Below are 25,099 nucleotides of genomic sequence, written 5' to 3' on the forward strand. Positions count from 1 at the left end.
CGAAGCTGCAAAAGCTTGATCGAAATTGTTTTAACCCAAAAAAATGATTTCAGAGCGGTAGCATCTTCAGCAAGTTCTTTCATGAATTAATTTACATTTTAGAGAAGTTAAAATTTTGTAAATAATCTACCTAGAAATGAAAAACATTTTTTTTTTATTTTTGCATATAAAAATCCACTTTGTTCAGCGAAGTTGAGGTATATATTATAAGAAACAACCCGTCTGGACGAGGGAAAAAATTTTCTAAGCCTAAAAGTCACACCTTCTAATCCCGTTCATTTTCGCATCCTCGCAAACTGCATACATTGCCCGCTTTACTAAACTTAAAATGTAAGTCATATGACAAAAATGAAATTAGTTCGTAAAGTAAGAAACAACTATGTCGAAGACACTGTATTTTTATTTGCCTATTCAAGTGGACTTAAGTGGAGTTTTCTTTAAAATATAAAATCCTTTTGAAATCTTATTTTTATTATAATTTTTCATCGTGAATTTCTGTAATTTTTCAGTAATCTACTATGCTTACTATAACGAAACTTATATTTCTTAAGTTATTGAATATTTTTCTTGAAATAATGCACAAATCTGCTAACAGATATATGAAGAACGCAATTATCTATATCTGATTAGAATAATTTTTGACTTATACTTTAATATAACAATGGTTTCGGTGGATATTTCCGGTTTTGTAGATATCTTTTAGTTAGGTAGTGCAATATTTAAATAAAAATATTCAATAACTAAAAAATTACAAGAGAATTGAAAAAAATGTGTGTTTTGTTTTAATGAGCAACATTGTAAAACATTGAAAAATTGTAAACAATCATTATAAAAAGTTAGATTGAAAAAAAAGGCTTTTATAGGGCATTCTAAAGAAAACTCCGCAAAACTCTATTTGCAGACAGAAGTCTGGTGTCTTCGGCAACGTTGCTTTATATATAATTTGATATAAGGCTGATACAAATTTTGAAAAGTTTTTATGTCCACGGTTATCAATGTTAGCTTGGGGGAGGGTAAAAAATAAATAACACTGAGAAGAAAAAAAGGAATAGCTTTCATAAAAAATTGTGCGCAAGTTACGACGTTTGTAACTTGAATGCAAAAGTGTGTTGAAATATATAACATTATTATCATTATTAATCATTTTGCTTTTTGATGACACTTTCACTGTCACTGAACTTGTTTGTTGTTAAATTAAGCATATACGCTGTCGAAAAGTCAATAATATAAACAAAACGGTTTGATCTTTTTTTTCTTCCCCTTCCAATTTTCAACATTTTTGAAGGGGAGGGTGACATAAAATGAAAATGAAATTTGTATCGGCCTAACTTTGCCGACAAAAAAAGGGATTTTTATATGCAAAAATGAGAAAAGTTAAATTCGTTTCTCACTTTTCGATGGATTAATCATGAAATTGTATAATATGTCTCTATGACTATGTCTCTAACAGTTTCTTGGGTCAAAATCTAATCTAATCTTGGGTCTAATCAGTTTTTTGGGTCAAAATAATTTCGATCACGTTTTTGTAGCGTTGGAAACAATGTGGGAAGGTTTAAAACTTTCAACTGGATTAACTGGAAATCTCTCTATAGTGACATTCTGACATTTTGCTTTATATTCTTAAAAAATATTCGTTTTTTTACGACATTTCTCTATAACGATGATCCCTTGCGATGTCGCTATAAAGCGATTCGACTGTAAATGTTATATTTATTACATGGATATTTGAAAATTAATTTTTTCAGTTTTTACGCTTTTTACCTAGTGAAGGTACGAGGCGCGTGAAGAATCAGGAAAAATTCCAAATTCGGCTGTATTTTTTTCAATAAGGCCGATACAAATTTCATTTTCATTTTATGTCACCCTCCCCTTCAAAAATGTTGAAAATTGGAAGGAGAAGAAAAAAAAGATCAAACCGTTTTGTTTATATTATTGACTTTTCGACAGCGTATATGCTTAATTTAGCAACAAACAAGTTCAGTGACAGTGAAAGTGTCATCAAAAAGCAAGCCAAATGATTAATAATGATAATATTGTTATATATTTCAACACACTTTTGCATTCAAGTTACAAACGTCGTAACTTGCGCACAACTTTTTATGAAAGCTATTCCTTTTTTTTCTTCTCAGTGTTATTTATTTTTTACCCTCCCCTAAGCTAACATTGATAACCGTGGACTTAAAAACTTTTCAAAATTTGTATCAGCCTAATGTCTGTAAGTACATTAAAAACAAAAAAAACCCTAAGCAAAAAGGATCTCATCATCAGTGGCACATACTGGCACAAGGAAATAATGTTTTGCATTTCTTTAAAGGTAATGAAAAAAAAATCGAGGCAAAACATAGGCTGGCTTATTGAAAATCTTACATGACTCCCACCACATACCCTTTCATCAAGCTGATTTCTTAACAAGAAAATTGACCAAAGTAACATCAGGGTGGTGAAAAAATTTTCCCTGAAATATAACATTAATCTCCCTGATATTTTTCAGCATTCAGCAAAAAAGGTGCAACGAAGATGATCGAAATCCCTGTGAAATGTATTCGGTCGAATTTCATATCCCTCAAACGACGCCAAACGACGTTATAGGGCGTAATGAGCTGTTAAAAAAGCATCCCCAGACGCGAAAAAAATTTCCTTGATAGTTTGCCGGTTTTCGCTGATCGAAAAATGTAGTCCCTGACATTCCCTGATTTTTCAGGTATTTTCACCCGATAATAGTTCTCGTAAGAAAATTGTTATTATGACGCGATATTGGCAGGAGGAACGAGGTTTAGATGAGATTCTTTCTTTTAAAAGGATTCTCGGGGAATTGTAATTATGGCGCGATATTGGTAGGAAGAACGAGGTTTCAATGGAAAAATTCACATAAATTTAACTAAGAAATTGGTAACACTATTTCAGATTCCTCTGAAATTTTGTGAACAAATTTGAAATCCCAAAAATAAGGATACTATGTTGAAAAGGGGAAAAGCAACGCTTTGGAGTAAAACCAAATCCATTCCATGTTGGCAGACAATCAGAGCGAAATAATCGCAATGATACTGCTGTGAAAATGAATATATATGAAAATTAAGTGTCTTTATCAAGACGATTATGTATTGAATGAAATAAAGTTCAATGATTTTTCTTAAACTATTGCAGAAGAGTACGCCTATTTAGATTGTGTCAGAATATTTTGCAAAAAATAAAATTAAAAGGCAATCCAGCCCAAAGCTGTTTCGAAATGTGAAATATGAAAAACTGAAGTATGTAGAGCGTACAAACTCACAAAGTTTTATGAATTATGCTACCAACATTTGGTCGAATTGGTGTGAAACCTGCCTATAATATTGATTAATGAATGAAAAAGGGATATATTCGACGCACTTTTTGGTTATTTAATATTGTCAACCCTGGATATGAATGTCAACGCCTTTATAAGTATTGTGGCTTTGAACCAGTTTTACGCACGAAAGTTTACGTATCGTCAGGTTACGAAGCACAAAGGTGGGAAAGTTATGTAAAATAGGTACGTATAATTGAATATTGAAAAAAATCTGAAGTGTATTTTGGAAATCGGAATCATTAAGATTTACAAAATATTCCACTAAAAAATAATGTTAAGCGATCCCTGTGTGTAGTGTTGCGTGAACATTGTCTTAGAATCACCCGTGAAGTCGTTTCATAACCGTTTTTACGCGATTTTGCATATTCACCAAACAAAAACTGGTTTACAGAACTGTTCACAGCGCTATTTTTGTACAATCTACACTTTTGATGAACATCAATAATGCTCATGTAGGTTGGGCAGGCTGGGGCGACCTTTTTTTTTACTCGTCATCTCCCAGAACGTTACCTCTAAATGTTTAAGAAAAGAGGGCCTCAGAAAAAAATTTGCCCCGAGCCCCACACCGTCTAAATCCGGCCCTGAAGGTGGGTTCAAAATAAAAATTTCAATAAACGTCGATAATGCTTAAAGTAGTTCATACTTTTTCGAAAAAAAGTTCCCCCTGAAAGAAGAAATACATCATTTCATGAGAATAGAAACTCGATTGTTGTTAACAATTTCGCTTAATAAAAGCTTTTTTTTGTTCTATTAGCAATTCAAATATTCCCTATAATATTTGGTGATTGGAATGAAATTCTTCAATAGGAAAAAGTGTTAAGCTTTTACTCTCATGGGTGGGGACAAATAGAAAGATGCTTTGGTTGCGCCCTTTTTTTTATTTAAAGTGCCACAAACAATAGAGTGGCTTAAATAAGTGAAATATTTTATAATATCGTCTTTCACTTGGAATTTTTTTCGAAAAGTTTTCCATTTTCCATCAGATTGATTATTTATTTTCTAATGCAAAAAAAACTAACTCACATTCACGCAAAGCGCACATCACAAAACGCGCCATTAGCACAACGTTAAACTTCGGGTCGTGTGCCAGCGCCAATTGCCGCGTTCAATCCGCTATTACAGGGAACACAGTAGGAATTACTAATCGTGCGACTGCAATTACCATCGAACCGATTGCTGACCGGCGGCGCGGTGCTGCCGATCCGATGTGGCATATACCTAAGCGTACACTTGGTGTCAGGAAATTATAAATACAGGAACGAAACAATATCAACAATTGAAGCGCAATATTGCACTCATTACGCTTCAGCACTGAAAGGAGGAGCAAAAATATGACAACCGATGATGAGCTTAGGCAGTTCGTGTTTTCCAGTTGTATGCAACAATGTTGCAGGACTGGCTAATGAATCCGTCGTTTACTAAGTGTATAGTAACTCAACTATGAATAATACACACTGCAACGATTGCGCCGCCGGTAGCACCGATAGAAGGATCATACACTACTTGGTTGCATTGAAAGCCGATTCAGAACAAATTGAGCTTTGCTTCGATTTTCAGTTTCATGGTTACGAATTGATAAGCGTGGGACGAAATCGTTTTGGAAATAATCGCTAGTTTTGGGTACTAGTTCTCCCGGATGAACCTCTTTTGGGTGAGAGTTATTTTCGGAAACCACACACAGCCTTACGTAGTAATTATCGTTCATTACTAAAACAAAGGTAGAAAATTTTTGTACAACGATGATTGATGACTTTCTCTCGACACGTGTGATCCAATAGTAATGAGAAGCCCAACCATAAAACTAACATAGGCTACGAATAATAAAAATAAAAGTTGATAACAATAGAGGGCTCAAACGGATTATGCTCCAACGTCCGGTTCTCTGTGGCAAGCGATTGAGCAATCGCTACTCTGCATTGAATTATTGTATAACGGAAGGGTCACATTTGGTGCTGTCTATCGCATGCTCGAGCCATGAAGCGGCTGGGACAAATCGACTGTAGATTAGTGTGTTTCTGGGCCTGCCTGTAGTACTGCAGTAGAAAACATACGAAACAAATGGACAGGTGCCCAGTAGATGACATGCAAAAGTGAACCACTATTAGCCTGATTCGAATGTCTGAGGAGCAAAACGTTTAAAATGCAATGGCCGTGAGTAAGTGGATAATAATCCCCTGTGAATTATGGTTAGCTAAAAAAACTTTTCCTAAATGAGTCTTAATTGCTTTCACGTATGCGGTTGGAAACTAAGTTTTCAGGGCTAACTTGTGAAAGTAGTGGGTGCTAATTTCTGCAAAATAACCCAAAGGGGTGGGGCATCGTTACCACCTAGCTTTCAAAACATTTCCGTCAGATTTTCGTTGGAAGGACATTATTTACCTGTTGAAATGATACATGTTGTACATGTGCTCCGGTGGAATGGGATAGGTTCGGGGTGGTCTTCCATACCAGGACAGCGGATGCCCGTAGGTATTACCGAACAACGGACCCTCGGCTGGCGGTGGCTGGTGATAGCTAGGCCCATACGATCCGGGATGGTAATTGTAGGATGGCCCAGCTTGGGCCTCGCTTCCTCCTGGATGCATCGGGTAACAGCTAACCGATGCCGGATTGTATCGATTGTCCAGCGGGGAAAAACCGACTCCGCTAAAACCGACGCTCGCTTCATTTTGATGATAATTATCCGGAGAGTACGCTGGCCTTGTCCCATGATAGTACCGGGAACCATAAGCTGGACCCTGAGCGGGAGGGTAGCTTTGCGAGACACTCATTTCAGCAGCTGTTGGCTCGGCTGGCTGACTGCATTGTTTACTGTTGTACAATTTATCTGACGGATCCAGTTTGGACGGTGTTTAATGTTAGAAAAGGGATCGATTCATTTCACCCATTTGGAATGGCACTCACGCACACGAACACACACAATTTTAATGATTTCTTCACAATATCTGTTGTCTAATTGTTTGAGTTGTACTGTAGGTCTGCTAACACTCTTTTAACCCAAATTATGATTCACCAATGAAACGCTAGGTAAAATGATTTCGCCGTTAAATAATTGTGAATGTATTATTAGCTTTTGAATTGGCGGAAGGGTCGCATTTTCAGCTCGGTTTCGAATGTTCTAACTATTTGAAGCCAGGTTGGGTGGAGGTGCAAAGAATAGCAATTAATTTTCCTTTTCAATGCTGTGTTGCTGCTGCTGTCCTTCTTTCCGTCGATAATTATTACAATTTACAACTAACGGAACAAAAATTTACAGACTATTTTTCATATATTGTCCAGCTTGTATTAATGATAATAATTATAAAATATATAACTCCCAGATGGTCTCGAGGTACGATGCTGTCAAGTATCGCGAATTATAATTGCTTAAAGAGAAATCAACAATGTGTCCCTCTGGTCAAGTATCGTTTTTATTTTTTTTTATTTTGTCAAAACGTTTATGTGACGGCCAAGTATCGTTAATATCAACTTTCTAAAGAGCTTTCAACGGGATTTGTGTTCCCCTGGATAATTTTATCATTAGAGGGAATTATTTTGTCAAGAGGGAGTCAGTATTTAATTCAACAATAGGGGTAAGTGGGAAGCCCGATAATAAACCCATACATGAGTCCTTTGACATCGAATGGTCATGATGCTGCTAAGACTCGAATCCACTTTACAAGGTGGGCTCCGCAGCTCTCGATTTCAACATTTTAGTAATAACTGTGTTTCGAAGTTCTGACTGACTATCAATAGATGGCGCTAGATTCTGACATATCTAAAACCAAGCTGTCTCAGACAAACATTTTCGACACGTTAGTGATTGAGTTGTTGCGTTTTAATTGAAATAATCATCATTTGCGGGAAGTGTTACTTTCCTCATCTCATTCAAAAAAAAAAGCTGCTGAAGCGCATCAAGAGTAGAAAAAAAGACTATGGGAATACTGCTCTAAGAGAAACAACATGCCGTGATTGATTCCGTCGCTCTCAAACGGTAATTTCCATGTTTATTTCAGGAATTACAAGATGAGGACCCATGCCGAATGCAGGAACTACTTGCTTCTATATTAGGAGTTACCCGTTAAGTCTTAAAAATTGCTTGCTTTTTTTTAAAGTTTAACTGGTAAACTGAGCCTAGAAAGCCTCAAATTTCTCGGAATAAAACGTTCTAATGTTTTTTATTTTGCTTATAAAATATCAGAATATGTTAATTCAGTGAATAAAATATAGCAGTAAATTTTTGATAGATGATTTCAGTTTATCTGTTCAGATTAGCTTGAAGATTTTTTTTATGAAGTTCAAACACTATAATAAGAGATATAAATAAGCAAGAGAGTATAGCTACTGCCACTCTGTCGAGTTCATGAAGGAGAGAGCGAATAGAGAGACTCTAAATTGGGCGAAAATTAATTTGGAACGAGAAGCATAGCAACAGGTCGAATTAAAAAAATGAGATACGGTGTAGGACTACTTCGTCAGGAGTTCGGTTTCTTCGTCATAATTTTTGCGCAAAAAATATAACCAAGAAAACCCCTGACGAAGTAGTCCCACATCCAGCAACAGTATATTTTGCTACATTTTTTTTACTTATGATTCTTTAAATCAATTTTCAATTGACACAAAAAAATCAAAAAAGAATTCGTGATTATGACAGCCAATGACAGGTCTATCTAATGTAAAACATTTTATAAAGTTTCGAAGATAGATAAATCAAGATGTAAATCTGTATGTGAGGATAACTGCTGCCACTCATTTCATAAATAAATTCATGAATTAGAGAGTGGATAGTTACTTATTGTTTTGACGTAGGATTATGTTTTGCTTTAGTCATGATGTAGAATGTGTAACCAAAATATGCATTTGCATTTAAATGCATATTACATTACTACCCCTGTTCAGCGGTACGAGAGCTCAAAATCCTAAATTTTTTTCATTTAATTTACAAATACTGTTTTATGGCATGCTATGTTCAGATGAGCTTTACAATATAAAAAAAACTCAAAGAATGACAACAAGATTAATTTTGTATTTCCGCCGCTAGTGGGGCCGCCAAAACTAACTTTACAGCCTCACATTTATAGATAATGGTGTCACGAAAAAAATTTGCAGAAAAAGTTTTTTCCTCTAACTGCTCTTGTTTTGGAAATACACCGTTTCGTATCAGACTAGTTCTCAAAACTCATTTTTTTGAATATCTAAAAACTGTAGCATTTATAAGGCAACAATGTTCTGCATAAATTTGCTCATCATTGAAACACACAACTTTGTAGAAGACTCGTCCCTTCCAGTATCATCATTGCCTGATATGCCATTCAAAAGGACACATTTTTTATATTTTTGGCGATAAATTGATCTGTGTAGAAACTTCCTATTTTGTGTCTTCTACATAGTTGTGTATTTGGATGATACCTAAATATATACTGAACAGTATAAGATTTAACACCGCCCTAGCGGCGGAGCTCAGAACTAAAACTTACTGTCATTCTTTGAGACTGTTTATATACTAAACAGCTTCTTAAGACAGAATGTCAATAAAACCAAAGCAAATGAAGACACGATTTCGAGAAGATTTTTGGTAAAACATCGGCAGAAGCTATTTTTTCTGTCTTCATCAAAGTTGTGAGTTTCAATATAAAACAAATATATTCTGAACATTGTTGCCATGCGACAGTTTTTAGATATTCAAAAAAATCGAATTTAAAGACTAGTTTTATACGAACGGTGTATCTCCAAACCAGGAGAATATAGAAGAAAAAAGTCTTCAGGAAGCTTACTCTAACAAGAGTAAGTAGAGTTTGTAGAGTTTTTCTATATACTAAATATTTTTCGAATAGAGTATGTCAATAAAACTAAAATTTGGAAAGTAAAGAAAAAAAGTTCACGATTTTGAGTTCTCGTACCATAGTGCCATGTTGCAAGTGGCGCAATAAAATTCTTCTCGTCTCGGATAGAGCAGATAGCAAGAGTGCAGCACTCTCAGCCACACAACAGTTTATTACACTGTTGCGTGTTACATATTGCAATTGTGCGACTGGGGGACAACAAATTTGTGAAGCAGAGCATTTTCTGAAACAAATACAGCATTTTTTGCGAAACATGCCGATTTTTTTATTGGAATCGGATTAGTTTCATATAAACCGCTGTTTATCAAGTATGATCGACTTGTGGTACAAATCGAACTACTGTGTATCTGTAGCGGAATTAAACCACAGTTGCTATTTGATAAAAAATTCTAAGTGATATTTTCAAATATGTGTAATAAATTTGTTGCAAAACGCCCAACAAAACACAATCTTCGATAAGCATCCGAAATTTGATTATTAAACATCACAACGGCACCGTAATGTCCAATATTGCCATCACAATGCTGACGAAATCGCCTTCTGTTCATAGGAAAAGTCTTACAGGTAGAGAAGCCGAAAAAAACACAACAAAAAAGATTGTAGTGGGCCCTGGACCACATTTTATGGACCACTGATTACTAGAATAATGGGATTAAGTGAAACGAGATAAAGGTAATGCTATTCGGGTCGGATGGTATCACAAGAAAATGGCGGCAAAAAGGTGAAATCTTGAAACAGGAATTTTTCCGGCCTACAGTCATGCATGGCGGGGATGAGTTACTTTGCCAACATTGATTTTTCAACCAACTGAGCATGACTTCGATTTTTTTTATAAAGGTAAAGTCGTGGTGTGAGGATCTATGGATCTAGCATTGAAAAACTTGAGTTCTTTATACTTGAGTTTCATCGATGGAATCATGACCAAGGAGGTTTATTTAAACATTTTGAATCGAAAACTACCAGCATCTAAACATAAGTTGAATTGGAGGTGCAGATATACGTTCCAACAAGACGGTGATCCCAAGCACACCTCAAAGCTGATTTCGCAGTGGTTCAAAGATTATCATATCAAGGTTATGGTTATGACCAGCACAATCTCTCGACCTGAATCCGGTCGACCAATAGGACACCTGAAAAAATGTTCAATGGCAAGAGATGGCGCTTTTTCAGTGGTAGTAAAATCAAAATTTCTCCGAGTATTTTGCTCATTGACCGAAAATACAGCTTTCAAATGTCTTCTATACATTTTAATCTAACTTTCTGGTAGTTACTTTCACTAAACGCAATCTATTTCTATCAAAACACATGTTTTCCCTGTATAACTCCATTGCGTCTTACTACCAATCGTCCATGAGCTAGTGGTATTGATTTTGACAACGGCTCAAAATTAGGGCGAGAGCCGTTATGCTCATTAAGGTGGTTCAAGGTTGCAAAAAGCAAGGTATCTCTTAGAAATCTTCTTACAAATTTAAAATGCAATACGATAAGCGGAGTCCCAGTAATTGACTTCCGATAAGTTAAGGATTTTTGAGGGCCCCAATGGAAGCAATAAAATATTGTTATGGCTCTTTGCTATCAAGTTTTAACATTTCCATCTCACGATGAACCGCTTTAATACTCTTAGCCAAGCAACGACACCTAGTTCTGGTGTGAATGAAAAAATCGATAGTTTTAGCAATTTTTTTATAGATGGCAATACACAAACAGTTGCGCTCACTGGTGTGATTTATTAGCAAAAATTAGCGGCGGTGTCCCATTGCCTTGCCGAAGTAGTCCGATACCCTAAAAATCAGTGAAAGTAGTCCGATACCCCAATACGAATGTATGAAAAATCTCATTTCTTGTCAAATAGTAGAACCAAAGGGGCTCTCAACCACGTAACAAAATAACACGTTGTATCTTGTCGCGGGCTTGGAAGGAGGAGAATAGAATTCATCCGGGCCTTTTTTTAAGACGGTCGTTTACTCTGGAGTTTTAAATTTTTTTTTCCGGTTTCCAAAGCTTCCTCCGACGTGGGTAAAATTTCATTCAAATTAAACTTACTTAAAATTTCAGGTCTAGTAGCGGAAACGAAATACAGCAGTAAATTTCTGACAGATGTTTTCCGTTTCCTTTGACGTTTTTGTTTGGTTACAGTAAGGTCTTTTTAACGCGTATCGACCGTAGGGCCGTGAAGGAGGTCTTCGGGCCTTTTAAGAGGGAAGCGGCGGGGTTGAGTCTCTGCCAAAACGTAGTACATGGTTAAAGGCATGGAGCGTGGGAGTTACGATAGTGTTGTCACGATATGAGCTGTAAAGTGAAATGACAAGTTGCAGCTGCGAACAGCTCCTTCTACGGACTACGTAACCAATTAAGGTCACACAAAAATAGCACTGTATAAGACGCTGATTCTCCCGGTGGCTCTTTACGATCATGAAGCATGGACGCTGAAGGAAGCTGATTAACAAGTCCTCGAATTTTTTGAGCATTAAGTCCTGTGACTCTTGGGCCGGACATGTAGCTAAATGCCTCAACCCTTTATAACCCTTTATAAGGCTGTGGAAATCGCGCTAGGCACCGACACAACTTCAGTAAAACGTGAATAAATCCCAAAATTAACATTGCACTCTTCTAGCAGTTTAAAAAAAAACTTTGAGTGTTGTAAGATACCCTCAGAAATCCTTGTTTAAGCAAAATTTGTGAACAATATTCTTGGTGCAGCAAAAACAAAATGTTTTTCGTTGGTGACAATATAGTTGTCACTGCCTTATAAAGGGTTAAACTATCTTTGGAGAGAACCAGGAAAAGGCCCTCGACTTTGTGATAGGCCTCGCACCCGGTGGATGTGGGCGGTGAAAGAAGATGCACGATCTACTGATGTACGAAGTGACTGAAGAATGGCTGCCCAACACAGAAGAAGCTGGACATCTCTAAACAAGAAAGTTAAGAGTTTTTAAAGCCGGTTTTGCAAATTTTATTTGTTTAGTTTTTTCTGTTTTGCTTATGGTAATTATAAAGTCGTTGCCTGAAACCTTTATCATTTTTTTACAAAGACATCTGCAAGAGGATAACATTGGTCAACATAAACCAAAGAAGGGCAGAAGCTCAAACTGAAAAAAAGTGAAACATTATAGTTTTTTAACCATTCCTGTGAATTTGGGTTTCTAGTGAGTGCGTGAAAAGGCAGCAGAGTAATTGCTCGCAGGGTTCATCGCTTATACATTTGCTTACGGGAAAACAGCGAAATTTACCGCCCCGAGTGCCTCCAGAAGCATCTGTTGCCTTCCCTGCGGTCCCACAGAGGCGATACATTATTTTGGCAGGACCTGACATCATGCCATTACGCGCGATCGACGTTGGATTGGTACAGAAACAATAGCGTTTTTTTTTTTGTACCAAAAACCGCCAACCCCCAAAATTCACCAGTGATTTGTCCGGTGGAAAGCTTTTGTGCCATAATTAAGGGCAAAGTTCGGAAATCGTGCGGGCTTTCAGCCCTTTTTGCCGACTTAAAATAAATTTTTGACGTACTTTTGTTGTTGTTTTTCGAGTACAGGCAATAATTGGACTTGTGTCAGTTTTGGTGCTCCGCAGATCCAACTTGAGTTTTGTCGAAGCTTTGTCAATTTGAAAGAAAATTTTTCTGCGAGGACCGTTATTACGGCTGTTGTACAGTACAGCTGTCTAAACTTCATTAAAAAGGTGGATGGAATTTTTTTTAGCGGCAAATGCATTTTTTGCAAATCCCAGATTAAAAGAATGCTGTTATCAACATATTCAAAATTAAAATAAAAGTGGCAAAAGACTGTTGAAGAACACTCTAATAGCTAATTCATATTTCAGTTCATGTTCTAATAATAATTTCGTGACGGATAGCAAGATTCATGCAAGTTGTTCAAACATACTAAAAATATCTGCAACAACGTGCGTACTCGTACATTGCCTTATCCAAATGTCTATTTTTACCTTTGTTAGCAAACACAACCAAAAAAAGTATGGCGTAAGTAGCCACCCACCTCCTGCGGTGTAAGCCTCGCCCACCTTTTCAGCATTATCGGTTCCCGCAAGCAAGACGAAAAACAAACAACAATCAAGATGTAATGCAACAAAAACAGTTACAGAGCGCGGGGTGGGTTTACGGAAACGTGAATACAGTGCCACAAAAAACTGATTGTGATTATTCCTTCAATTGTCGGGGAATCCCCACATCACGATTGTTGCATCGAATTCGAAAGTAACATATCTGGGAATCCCAGTTTTCGGTGAAAACGACGTGTGCTTTGTTTTTTGTGTCTGTTGCGTTACCAATCAACCGGCTGCTGTTTGTTGACCTGGTTTTGGACCATTTCGCAGTGCTGATTATTATCGCAAGTGTTTTCTATGTGATTTTGTGAATTAAATAAAATAGTTTGGCGTGCTCTTCCGTTCTTAATCCTTACGCATGGTGCGTAATTAAACCGGTTTTCTATTGGCACAATGATTCCCGAGCGATTTTGTTGGCCTCTCTTGTTTTGGTTGTACGCACTGCTAAGTGCGGTTCAAGTTGAGTAAACAGTGGTTCGGAGAAGGGTTGAGGAGGTTCGTCGCCAGAAATCATGCTTCGCACGATGTTTTCAATTGTGCGATTAATTCGTTTTATTTTTCTGATAACTTTGGCGAAACTGCGGGATAAGACATAGATAGAATATTTGGAGCTTACGCGTGCGCTTATGATTTATTCAAAGCAAAAGTAATTGCGATGGATAAATATATTCCATAAATTTAAAGAAATAGACGTTGAAGAATACGTTTACAATTTTTACAACTAATTCAATACAAAGTTTCTGCTCGATTAAGTACTATTTCGGGATCAACACAAGCGAAATGCTTTGAGGCTTTTTTAATCATCAGTGGCATTGAAAATTAGGTATATAAAATAACCACTAGGGGTTAAAAAGCTATAATCTTCAATTTTTTTCCAGTTTGCAATTTTTTTCGCTCTTGTTGACGAGTGTTATTTATTAACGCTCTCCAAATCTCAAGCTCTATTACTTTGCGGCCTTTTGACGCACGAAGCGGAATCATCAGCATTTAAGAATGATTCACGCTTTATTAATCAAAATCAAACTTTTTCATTCAAATAAAAAACTGTTAAAACATTTAGAAAAAGTGTGAAATTTTTTTTCTGTTCTAGAGTGCAACAAGTCGTCTTGATTGGCGGTATAAAGTCAGAGATTCAAACAGAAGGTTAATTCGTGTAGCCTATTCACCCCGCTAGTAAACCAGGTACTTGGGGTTTCCCAGAAATCTGCCTTTGAAATAGAGCTAAGCAAATATCTTTTCACCTTTGATGTGTGTTTCTGATGCTGAAAAGTTGGCTGCCGCGGTTGGCGTCGTCATCAAGCGCAAGTCATCACCATCAGCGCCATTATAACCAGATATGCTATGAGGTTATTTATAGCGCCTCCTGTCTCCATTGCTTGATGAAAATTAATAGTGGACTATTATTCAGGCTTGCTAACAATGAATATGCCTGGGGAAGGATTTGAGCCATTCATTTAATCAGATAAAACATTTAACTTTTTACAGTATAAAAAAATCGAGAACCAGACAAATTATGTCATCTTAGCAGTTTTTCGAGGCGCTCGGTTCTGGAAGATTCGCTATCTGTTCCAGATTTGCGCCTGAGACAACCACGACTTAATTGCCGTGAGAAGTGTGCGTGTAACGGCGGTTTGTTTACTATTTTACTGCTGTCTACGAATCGTGTTTCGCCGGTTGCTGTATGTATATGAAGCTGCGTGTAGCACTTCGTTCCGCGACGCGTGATTCCGTTCCGAACGAGAAAGACAACGTCAAACGAGCCGAAGTTGGCGAAATACCGACCTGCACTCAGTATATTACACTAACGAAAGCGAAAGAGGAAAAGAGACGAGAATTTTGCACTTTTAGACTGAAACATTTTTTGCCGCTGATTGAGGGGGCTCGATCATTAAAATATTTACCATCTCAGGGGAAGCCATTAATGTACGCTTTGAAAGATTTTTTTTCCTATTCTGCAGACGAGAATAAAAATCGAGCGGAGCGGAAACAAGAATATATGCGAAATTTATTTGATTACATTGATTGAAATTTTTTAACCACGGATTTTTTAGATGCTTGAAGATGCAGATTGCTATTAAAACTGGTTCTTTTTATCAACAAACATTGATCCTTTCACCGCCAACAAAAATACCTCTTACATTACAATTCGAACCATTAACCCGCTGATGCGTAAGAAAAGAGGATAGGTACCATCGAAGATAGTAAAAGCTTCTCTCGAGCCGAAAGCGAAGCTCATCCTCTGTGTCCACTTTTCGCCGTAAACCAACACCCACAGTTCCCCATATCCTCCCTCTCACACTGTGGGTCACATTTACCTGACACAATACCTGTGTTCGCTCGGTTGTGTAGGATTTCCCAAATTAATTTAATTACCATTCTCGGATGTCCGGTCGAAGCTTCGAAAGCATAAAACCACCACAACATATTTGTGCGCTCAATTTCGAGCCAGCAAAACAAAAATCAGCTTCAGAAAGCAATATTATGAATTGCCAATTACCATCACCGATTAGATGAAGCACTTCATAGTCGAAGGAAGAGAATATAACCTGAAATTGCGCTGCGAAAATACGCACCCAAAAGCTTGAATATTTATCGGTTTACGATTCTGCCACGTTCTATACAAATTCACTATATTTCCCGGATGTTTCAGTTCAGAAATTTGCTCACTCTATCGGGCACAGATTGGTGCTCTTTCATCATTTTCCCCTGCTCGCTACTCGTGGCCCGTGCCCCGGGAGATGGCTTCAAAGATATTTCCTCTAATGTTATGGATTGATTTTCGTGTCGACCCGGTAGAGAAGAGCACCGTTGCCGACGATGAAATGCTGATAATGATGCTTGCCCACATCTACATTCATATTCTTTTGCAACCGACATCTCCGGATACGCCCAATGATCGCTAATGGATGATGCGTAACATTTCCTCCCTGTATCCCGGGAACCATCACACACGGCGGGAGAGCGCTAGGAGGTTCGAACCGGTCAGGATTGACGGTTACTGCTAGAAAAATGCGAACGGCATTTGTTTCTCCATCCACCTCCAGTGTAAATCCTGCCTCACTATCTGACCTATTGCGATGCGATAGAGATGACAGCAGAAGGTAGGAGAAATGACTAAAAAAATCTGCTAATCCGAAAAGAGAAAGATTATCTTTCTATTAAGAATTATGACGCACGGCTCGTGGGGAGATTTCGAACGAAACAAAAATGAAAATACCTACACATATCACGCGAATTAGGCAAGGAACCACCCTAACAAGCAGATGCACATTGACAAATACCATGCGGACGTGAAGGATGAAAATGTTTCTGGCATACCGTTTTGGGCCGAAACAGAATCACTCGGATTTGTTTTTCTATTATGGAAATCTGACGGTTCAAACACAGTCCAAATTGTGTGTTTCCAATCTGGAAAGTTAAGATTACAACCTTTCTGACGAAGGTTAAGCCTTAGAATATTGGATAAATTTCCAAACATCTGGAGCATGAGCATGAGCATGATTGACCGCCCGCGGTTGCTACTCCGTTATTGCCAGATCAGCTGTAATTACACAGAGAACCAACAGATGATGCTTGGGACTAACATGCATCCTCAATGTGTAAAAACTGATGACCTCAATCTTTATATTGGGCAATACCAGCGCCGGCCGCATCCGAATGCAGGTCAATGAAGGATTGTGTATGGGAATATGTTGACGTGATATTCGCTTTATTGGAAGCCGAGAACACCTCTGCACTTCCACGAAAAGCACTGGGATGTTGGAGATAAGGGAAAGGTTTGCAGCAGGGTTCGTTTTGGTAAACGGCGCGCTGAGTTCGAGTGCCGGGTTCATAATAACGCATATCGTGCCTATGAACTCGTTATATCGGCCGCGAAAGTCGTAATGCGATCCTAACTTATTCTGTTTGCTAATGTATCACCGCAACATGGTCTTGTTAAATTTCCAAACATCTGGAAGTGAAAAACTAACTTGTAGCCTGATTGTCTAGCTTTAATAAATTCTGGTAGCAATGAACCCAGTAGCAGAGAGCAGAGCTCATTATCAATGTTGATTTTGACCCAATCGTTGAACTGCGATTCGATTGACCTTCGTGGCGTTAGGCACTAGACAATTCCACGAAAGTGGAAATGAGCCAAAAAATAAACACAATTAGTCGTTTTCGCGCCAAGGTATAACAGCGAGTGATTTATTTTATTCCACGCAATTCAATCTGTTATGATATTACGGTAGGCAACAACTGGAAAATGCAACACAATTTACATTGAAGAAAGTTCGAACGTTTCTTTTCTTCTCTTTAAGTTTCTTAAATGTAGACTCAGTCGCTTTTGCACCTTTAGGGCAATTCTTCTCTGTACCAGTTATTTGCCCAGTTCAGGAAGACCGGTGTGGTCTAACAGAGGAGAGCAAAACTTTCTTAAGCCTGCAAATAAGAAGTTTTTTTTATAAAAGGCAGTTGTTATCAGTCCAAAGACATTTATTTAGATTGTTCGTGGCATCACTATTGAGGTAATTATCATTTATATCCGTGCTTGTAAGTAAATTCATTTTCGTTAAAAGCTTACTGCTTTTCTTCAGTGAACCACAAATGCTTCTCTCTGGTCAGGTATCTATATGTCTTATCAAAACCTCGTTCCTCTTGCCAATAACGCGTCACAATAACAATTCCCTAAAGAGAACTATCAAACATTACTTTGGCCAGTTTCTTTGCAAGAAGGATTTTTTTTTTCGTTAGGGGGTGCGTCAACTGTATAATTCAGCTTGAAGGAAAAAGATATGGTGGGAAGCCACCACAACCACAGTTTTAATCTCTGTTGTGACCTAGCGGCTGCGGAGGTCCCACGAGAAGCTGAGTTATGGCACTATAAAATACTTAAAATTTTAATTTTTATAACATCGTACTATTCGTATGTGAATTCCCAAAGCACTTAGAAACTAGCACAAACACCTGAGTGTTGAGTTGGTCGAGTGAGCGTTAAATAGCAGCGAGAAGAAGGCGTAAGATGTTACTTTCTGTTGAGTTTAGAAATTTTCAAATATTTTAATGAATAATATCCGAGATGACGAATTAACACAAGAATCAGCTGCAGAAAATAATTTTAATAAAATGCACAAAGAACTTGTAAATGAATTAAGCAGTGCGTTCAGAACCAGACCAAAACCGTGAGTTCTATACACGTTCACAATTGTTTTGATGGAGGGCGCTGGAATATTAGGTAGAACGATAAAAGTCTAGATTAATACTCATTTGAAGCAGAGTTTGCGCCATATTTGTGCCTATCAAAACATAACAATAATTTTGAAAAAAAAAAAATAATGTTGTTTGCTAAATGAGTTACTGCGTTATTCAGTATTTTTTAACACTGATCGACATAAGCGAAAAAAAAGTTGCACTCAAGCTCAAAATAATTGCCCTGAAAATACTGTAGCTTATCAACCATTCCTCTGAATTTCGATTCCTCTAGTTTGGTTAGAGGCGCATCAAAAGGCCGCAGAGTAATTGCTCGCTGGGTTCATCGCATCTACGTTGGCTTACGGGAAAATTCATTTAAGTTTCTGAAAAAAAAATCTTCAAATTCACAGGAATGGTCGAAAAGTTATATTCTTTCATTGTTTTCCAGTTTGAGATCTAGGACAAAACTTGTGTTAACCACCCTTACTAACACGCAGAGAATTCTGAGTAAGAATCCCCAGGATACCGATTAAAACGGTGATGGAATGGTGAAATGAATCGCAAACACGATCCAGAGGATTCCCACTCACGATTCTTATTCAAGAATCCTAGAGCCATATAGAGGGCATTCCTGAGGATTCTTTTTTCAGGAATCCTTTCCAAGGACGCTCACGAATCCAATGTGAGGAATCCTAGAGAATCAATGTGAATCGGGGTGTAATAACTACTAAGTCTTTATTTGTATCACCTTTTTGACATTTAAATTTTTTTAACAAATTTGTAAACAAGGTGCTAAAAGTTAAAGATACTAGAAAAAAATTTTGAAATAAGTTTCATAAATAATAGAATTTAATTTTCCAAATGTATTTCATTTTTAACAAAAAAAAATCATTTTTGTTTTTTAAACATCAATATTTTAATTATTTCTAATTTTCAAATTATAATCAGCAAAAAAACTTGTGTAATTATTCACCCAAGGACACACAGCATTAACATATCAAAGCAAAACGGAGTGGTCGTAAATGTAACCCTTGAGAAACACTAGATTTACTGGTGGTCGTGCAAACTCTGATATCCGTTTTAGATGAATTTTTCACTCACATTGAGCTAAACTAATTTAGGATTTTCCGCGGGAGTGAAATTTTTCAGACCCAACAGTAATTTTCTAAACGTACATATTTATTACGCTAAGTGTTGTAGCTCAGAAATCTTCGATTGTTTAATTAAACTGTCTAAAGGTACCTAATTTGATAAATAAGTTTGCAGAAAATAAACGAGAACAGAAGTGGGGGCTTAGACGTTGACACAACTTTTCTCATCCAAACAGGATAATGTTTTTCCAAATACATATATGCTAGGGTGGCAATGACTGTATGGAAAAAAGTTCAATACATGGTCGCTTTTCGAATTTTGACATGACCGTTTTCGCTGCCACCCCAATTTATACAGTAGGGTTCCCTATGATAAGAATGGTTCCTATGATGGTTTGAGACCCCTCCTTACTCTGAAAGAGAGGGGTCCCATAGAAATGAAACACAAATTTTTGCACAACTCAAGAACTAATCAAGCAAATGACACCAAATTTGCGATGGTTTTTAAGTTTTTAAGCGCAAGAAATATTTCTGTAATAGATTGACACCGCTCCCTACTCTAAAGGGGAGGGTCCCATAGAGATGAAACACAGATTTCTGCATAACTCGAGAACTAATCTAACACATGAACCCAATTTGAAAAGTTGAGGTTTTTGAGAGCAAAAAAAATTTTTGTGGTAGTTTCACACCCCTCCCTCATCTGGAAGGAAGAGTTCGCATACAAATGAAACACAAATTCCTGCATAACTCCAAAACTAATCAAGCAAATGGAACCAAATTTGGCGTGTGGAAGTTTTCAAAAAGCAAAAATTATTTCTGTGGTAGTTTGACACCCTTCGCTTCTCTGGAAGGGACGGGTCTCATACAAATGAAACACAAATTTTTGCATAACTCGAGAACTAATCGAGCAATTGGAAACAAATTTGGCGTGTGGAGGTTTTTGGGGGCAAAAATTAGTTCTGTGGTAGTTGGACACCCCTCCCTCTTTTGAAAGGGAGGGACCCATAGAAATAAAATTCCTGCGTTATCACGAACTAATCAAGCAAATAGAGCTAAATTTAGCATGTGGAGGTTTTAGGGGCAAAAATTTGATAGAGGCCCGACACCCCTTCTCTTCTGAAGGGAAGGCTCCCATACAAATGGTATACATTATTTTGTGTAACTCAAAAACTAATTAAGTAAATGAAGCCAAATTTGGCGTATGGGTCATTCCATACGAAGTGACCACGAAAAAGCACAAACTTGGACACGACCATCACAGATTTTGCTTAAAGTTGGGAGAATTTTTCATCTAGTGTCACTTTGGAAAAATCCCAAATTTGGTGTCGATTGGAATACCCCCCGCTCTGTGGGACCCTCCCGTTTATTGCAAAGTTACGCATTTTTTGTTCAAAATCTCTTTTTTCTTTTTCATACAATTCATAGACGTAAGATGTCCGAAAAGTACTAATGGATGATTTTTGAAGAAAACAAACCAAGGAATCCAGAAAAAATATAAGTTTTGACCGGAAGTGTTGCCAGATAAATTATTTTTGTATTTGAAAACTAAACTTTTTCGCCAAATGCAGCCATTTTTATTTAAAATTTGATAATTTCATCGTGTTCCTCGAAAAATTTCACATAAGAAACAACTATCATCCCGAGGTAATATGAGCCAATCTCCTTGGCAGATATAACATTTTTACGAAAAAAGTTGTGAACTTCGTAATTATTTTTTTTACAAATTATAGACGTGAGACACCCGAAAAATAGTGATAGGTTAATTATAAAAAAAGTAAACCAAGTAAGCCAGAAAAAAATATTATTTTTGACTGGAAGTGTTGCCAGATAGATTATTTTTGTATTTTAAAACTAAACTTAAAACTAAATTTGTATTTCTCGGAAAACCCCGTGGTTATATTAGCCAATCTCGACATATAGCATGTTTACGAAAATTAAAAAAAAAATCAAAAATGGTCAAAAAAATATATTTTTTCTGGATTCCTTGGTTTGTTTTCTTCAAAAATCGTCTGCCAGTATTTTTCCGATATCACACGTCTATGAACTGTAGGAAAAAGAAAAAAAAAATTTTTTTTGACAAAAATTGTGTGATTTTGCAATAAAGAGGGGGGTTCTACAGAGTGGGGGGTATTCCAATCGACACCAGAATTGGGATTTTTCCGAAGAGACAGTAGATGAATAATTCCTCCAACTTTGAGCAAAATCTGTGATGGTCGTGGCCAAGTGGCATGGACACTTCGTATGGAATGACCCATATAAAGGTTCTGGAAGCAAGAAATATTTTATAATACAGCTCCTATACAAATCTAATACTAATTTCTGCATTATCTTGAACCATTATAAAGCAAATGGAACCAAGTTTGACATGTGGAAGTTTTGAGGGCAAAAAATGTTGATACCCCTCCATAGTTTGAAGGGGAAAGAGGAGGTGTTCCATACAAGTGAAGTAGATATTACAACCAATTTTCCGGAAAACAGTTTAGAATAATCGGGATGATGTTCAGCAGCTAAATATCGACTACAGACGCTATTTTTGAATCCAAGATAAAAACTTCTGGTTTTTGAAGAACATTTGAAAGTGGCCCAATATCACGCAATATCGGTATTTCTGGAATCAGAATAATGCCCGGATGAGAAAAATGGACTCCACACACCATTTTGAAATCCAAAATGGCGACTTGCGGTGTCGGGCAAACAGCTAAGGGGCCATCCACATACCACGTGGACAGCTTTGGGGAGGGAGGGTTGGCTAATGTCCACGGTCCATACAATTTTTCTAAAATTTATATGGACAGTTGTCCACGGAGGGGGAGGGGGGGGGGGGGGGTCAAAATCGTTGAAAATCTGTCCACGTGGTATGTGAATGGCACCTAACGTGTCCAAGTACCACCCAATATGGGTATTTCTAGAAACAACGTCGTGTACGGAAGTCAAAAGGCGGTACAAAGTTTGCCGATTTAAAGTTTAAAGTTTTCTCCTTGAAACCAACATTGTTGGGAATTATTTTATTTTTTTATTGGTTCTACTCATTTTTTCCAATTAAAGGCAATTAACGTACTAAATGCGTCCGTGTTCGAGTTATTCTGAGTTAAGGATTGGAAATTCTATTGTTTCATGAAAATACGTTTTCAACAACAACCTTAAGATTATGAACAATGTGCGATCAATATTACATAATTCCTTCATTTATTTGAAAAAATAATCTTTTTTGATTCGAAATTCAGTATTTGTTTTATTTTTTTGTTTAAAAATAATTTTAGTGTATGTTTTGAGCAAACTATTATTAATTTTATTAATTTTTCTATATAACTCGGATTAATAATCTACAATGTTTACATTGATTTATGCTAAAATACATACCAGAATGGTGAAAAAATTTTCACAATTGAATTCCCTGATTTTCCCTGAAATATAACATTAATTTCCCTGATATTTTCCAGCATTCAGCACAAAAAGTGCAACGTAGATGAACGCAATTCTGAAATTCCAGTAAAAAACGTGTTAGATCGGATATAAAATCAAACAGTAAATGTAACACTCTAGCCTTTTACGCTGAAAAAAAAATCCGTTTTGGCGCCAAAGAGCCGCTTAAAACAAATCGCGTTTCGGTTAAAAAATTTTCCCTGATTATTTTTCAGTTTTCCCTGATATTTCCTGATTTCCCTGATCGAAACTGAATTCTCTGACATTCCCTCATTTTCCAGGTTTTCAACATCCTGACATACGCTTTTTTAGAAAATTACTCTTGAGTCTAAAAAAAAAATTCACTATCCGCATAAAATACTCAGTTTACTTAACCAGAATGCAACTGTGTAAAGTTTCATTCAAATCGCGATCGGTAAAACTTTTGCTTATGTTAAAATCATTGTAACCGGAGGTAACATATAACATAAAAAGGAGCGATCCTATGTGTAACTCTTGGGGTACATCCGATGTGACTTGATTTTTTTTATTTTTCCTTCAATCGAGGAGTCTAATTTCAACTTTCATGTTTCAAGTTTAAAATTGGATAATGAAATGTAAAGTCTATCAAACCCTTTTTCAAATGGAGGCCACTGCGACCAGTATTTTTTTTTGTGGCATCTAAAAGTCTTATCTTCTTTAGCGACCTTACTATCGCTTGAAGCAAGTTGTTCGAAGGTATAACGTACTACGAGTGGATAAATTTTCAAAGATTTAAATAAGAGTTTTCCGGTCTGAGGAGAAGTATTCGTGTGGAGGAGCCTGAGAATAAACCCATGCATAAGTCCTTTGATATTGAATTGAATCGGCCTGATTCTGTTAAAATTCGAGCCCATGAACACCCGTATGTGAAAGCGGACTCTGTAATCTTGCGGATACAAAGCTCCCACCATTGCGGTTGGCAAAAAAAAATAAACTCGAAGACCTTGGTAGAACATGTTTCGAACTGTTCGAGCTGAAGAACTGTGATTCTATGTTTTATTTATTGGATTTGTAAAACTAGAAAACTGCAAATGTACATGATTACAGCAGTTTTTTGGGCAGATTTGAAAATAAATATTGAAAAAAGATTTTACATTCCACAGGAAATTTATCGAATTTAACGAATTCAAAAAATAAACTGAATATGAATTCGATTGCTAAATTTTTCATGGATACTGATGGAAGCCCACAAACGTCTAAATTCTAAAAACTTGTGATGAATTACTCTGATCAACACAGCTTTAGCAGGTTTAGTATCATAGCTCTTTAACCGTTGCTATGAATTTAGGTGCCCGTAGCAAGCTCGAAAGTACGTCGAAAGGCGCAGAGTAATTGCACCCTGGGTTTATTGCTTCTACGTTTACTCACGGGAAGATTTTTTTTAAGTCTCTGAAGTCTTGGCTAGGAGCACCAACACTCACAGCAATGCTTAAGAAGTTATAATCTTTCATTTTTTTTTTCAGTTTGAGCTCAAGGGCATTTTTTCGCTTTCGTCACAAAGTCTAATTTTCTAGGCAGAATAATGCAGCATTCTATGATATTAAGAAAAAATCATAACTAAATTTGCCAATCAAGAATTTATAACATTTCATGTAAAAATGTGGTGAGAAGATTTTAAACTCCTTTTAGTTTACTAAATACTTTTCCTTGTGCGATAGCCATATATTAACAAAACTATTAATTGAATGGTATTTTTTCTGCAATTTTAGGTTGAAAAATGTTTAACTCAATCAATTGTAATATTTCGAAAACGGCAATACTTTGGATGCATCATAAAAATCAGTTTTGACTGCGATTTCATTGAAAGAATAAGATTTTAATTTTTTTTTCCCAAATTAGGAGGAATTTTACAGAGACTTCTTATTCGTCTCAAAGAAAAACTTGCAGAGAACATTTTTTTTTTAGAGATTTAAGCAAATAGATGTCACAGCGTTTGTAAGTGCCACTCGTTAGGGCTGCATGAACTAAACTTGAAGCTTAAAAGGCGGATCTCACGAAGTGATGTTTTTAAGAACGAGTTTGCCGTGATAGCGATTGCTGAAAAAACTATCTGGGCGATTTTCATGATTATCCTACTAGTATTCATATATAATGTTGTCGATTACTGAACAACCATTCTTCCATGCATTTATTCTTATTTTACCAGAAATTATTTAATAAATGTTTTAGCTATTATTAAT

At 36.7% G+C, this 25,099-nt stretch overlaps 1 protein-coding gene across 2 annotated transcripts in view; it reads right to left on the minus strand.

Annotated features, from left to right (window-relative positions):
* Window positions 1-25,099, minus strand: part of LOC129721692 (circadian locomoter output cycles protein kaput-like) — a 165,416-nt gene that overhangs the window by 60,968 nt on the left and 79,349 nt on the right. Inside the window, exon 2 of one of the 2 annotated variants that reach the window (XM_055674567.1) lies at window positions 5,708-6,351. The exons of the other annotated variant lie outside the window; for it this stretch is intronic. Within the exon in view, the coding sequence (XP_055530542.1) occupies window positions 5,708-6,099 (392 nt within the window). The 5' untranslated portion in view covers window positions 6,100-6,351. The remainder of the gene's footprint in view (window positions 1-5,707; window positions 6,352-25,099) is intronic. 2 annotated transcript variants of the gene reach the window in all.

This window comes from Wyeomyia smithii, chromosome 2, assembly GCF_029784165.1.
Source record: "Wyeomyia smithii strain HCP4-BCI-WySm-NY-G18 chromosome 2, ASM2978416v1, whole genome shotgun sequence".
Lineage (NCBI taxonomy): Eukaryota > Metazoa > Arthropoda > Insecta > Diptera > Culicidae > Wyeomyia > Wyeomyia smithii.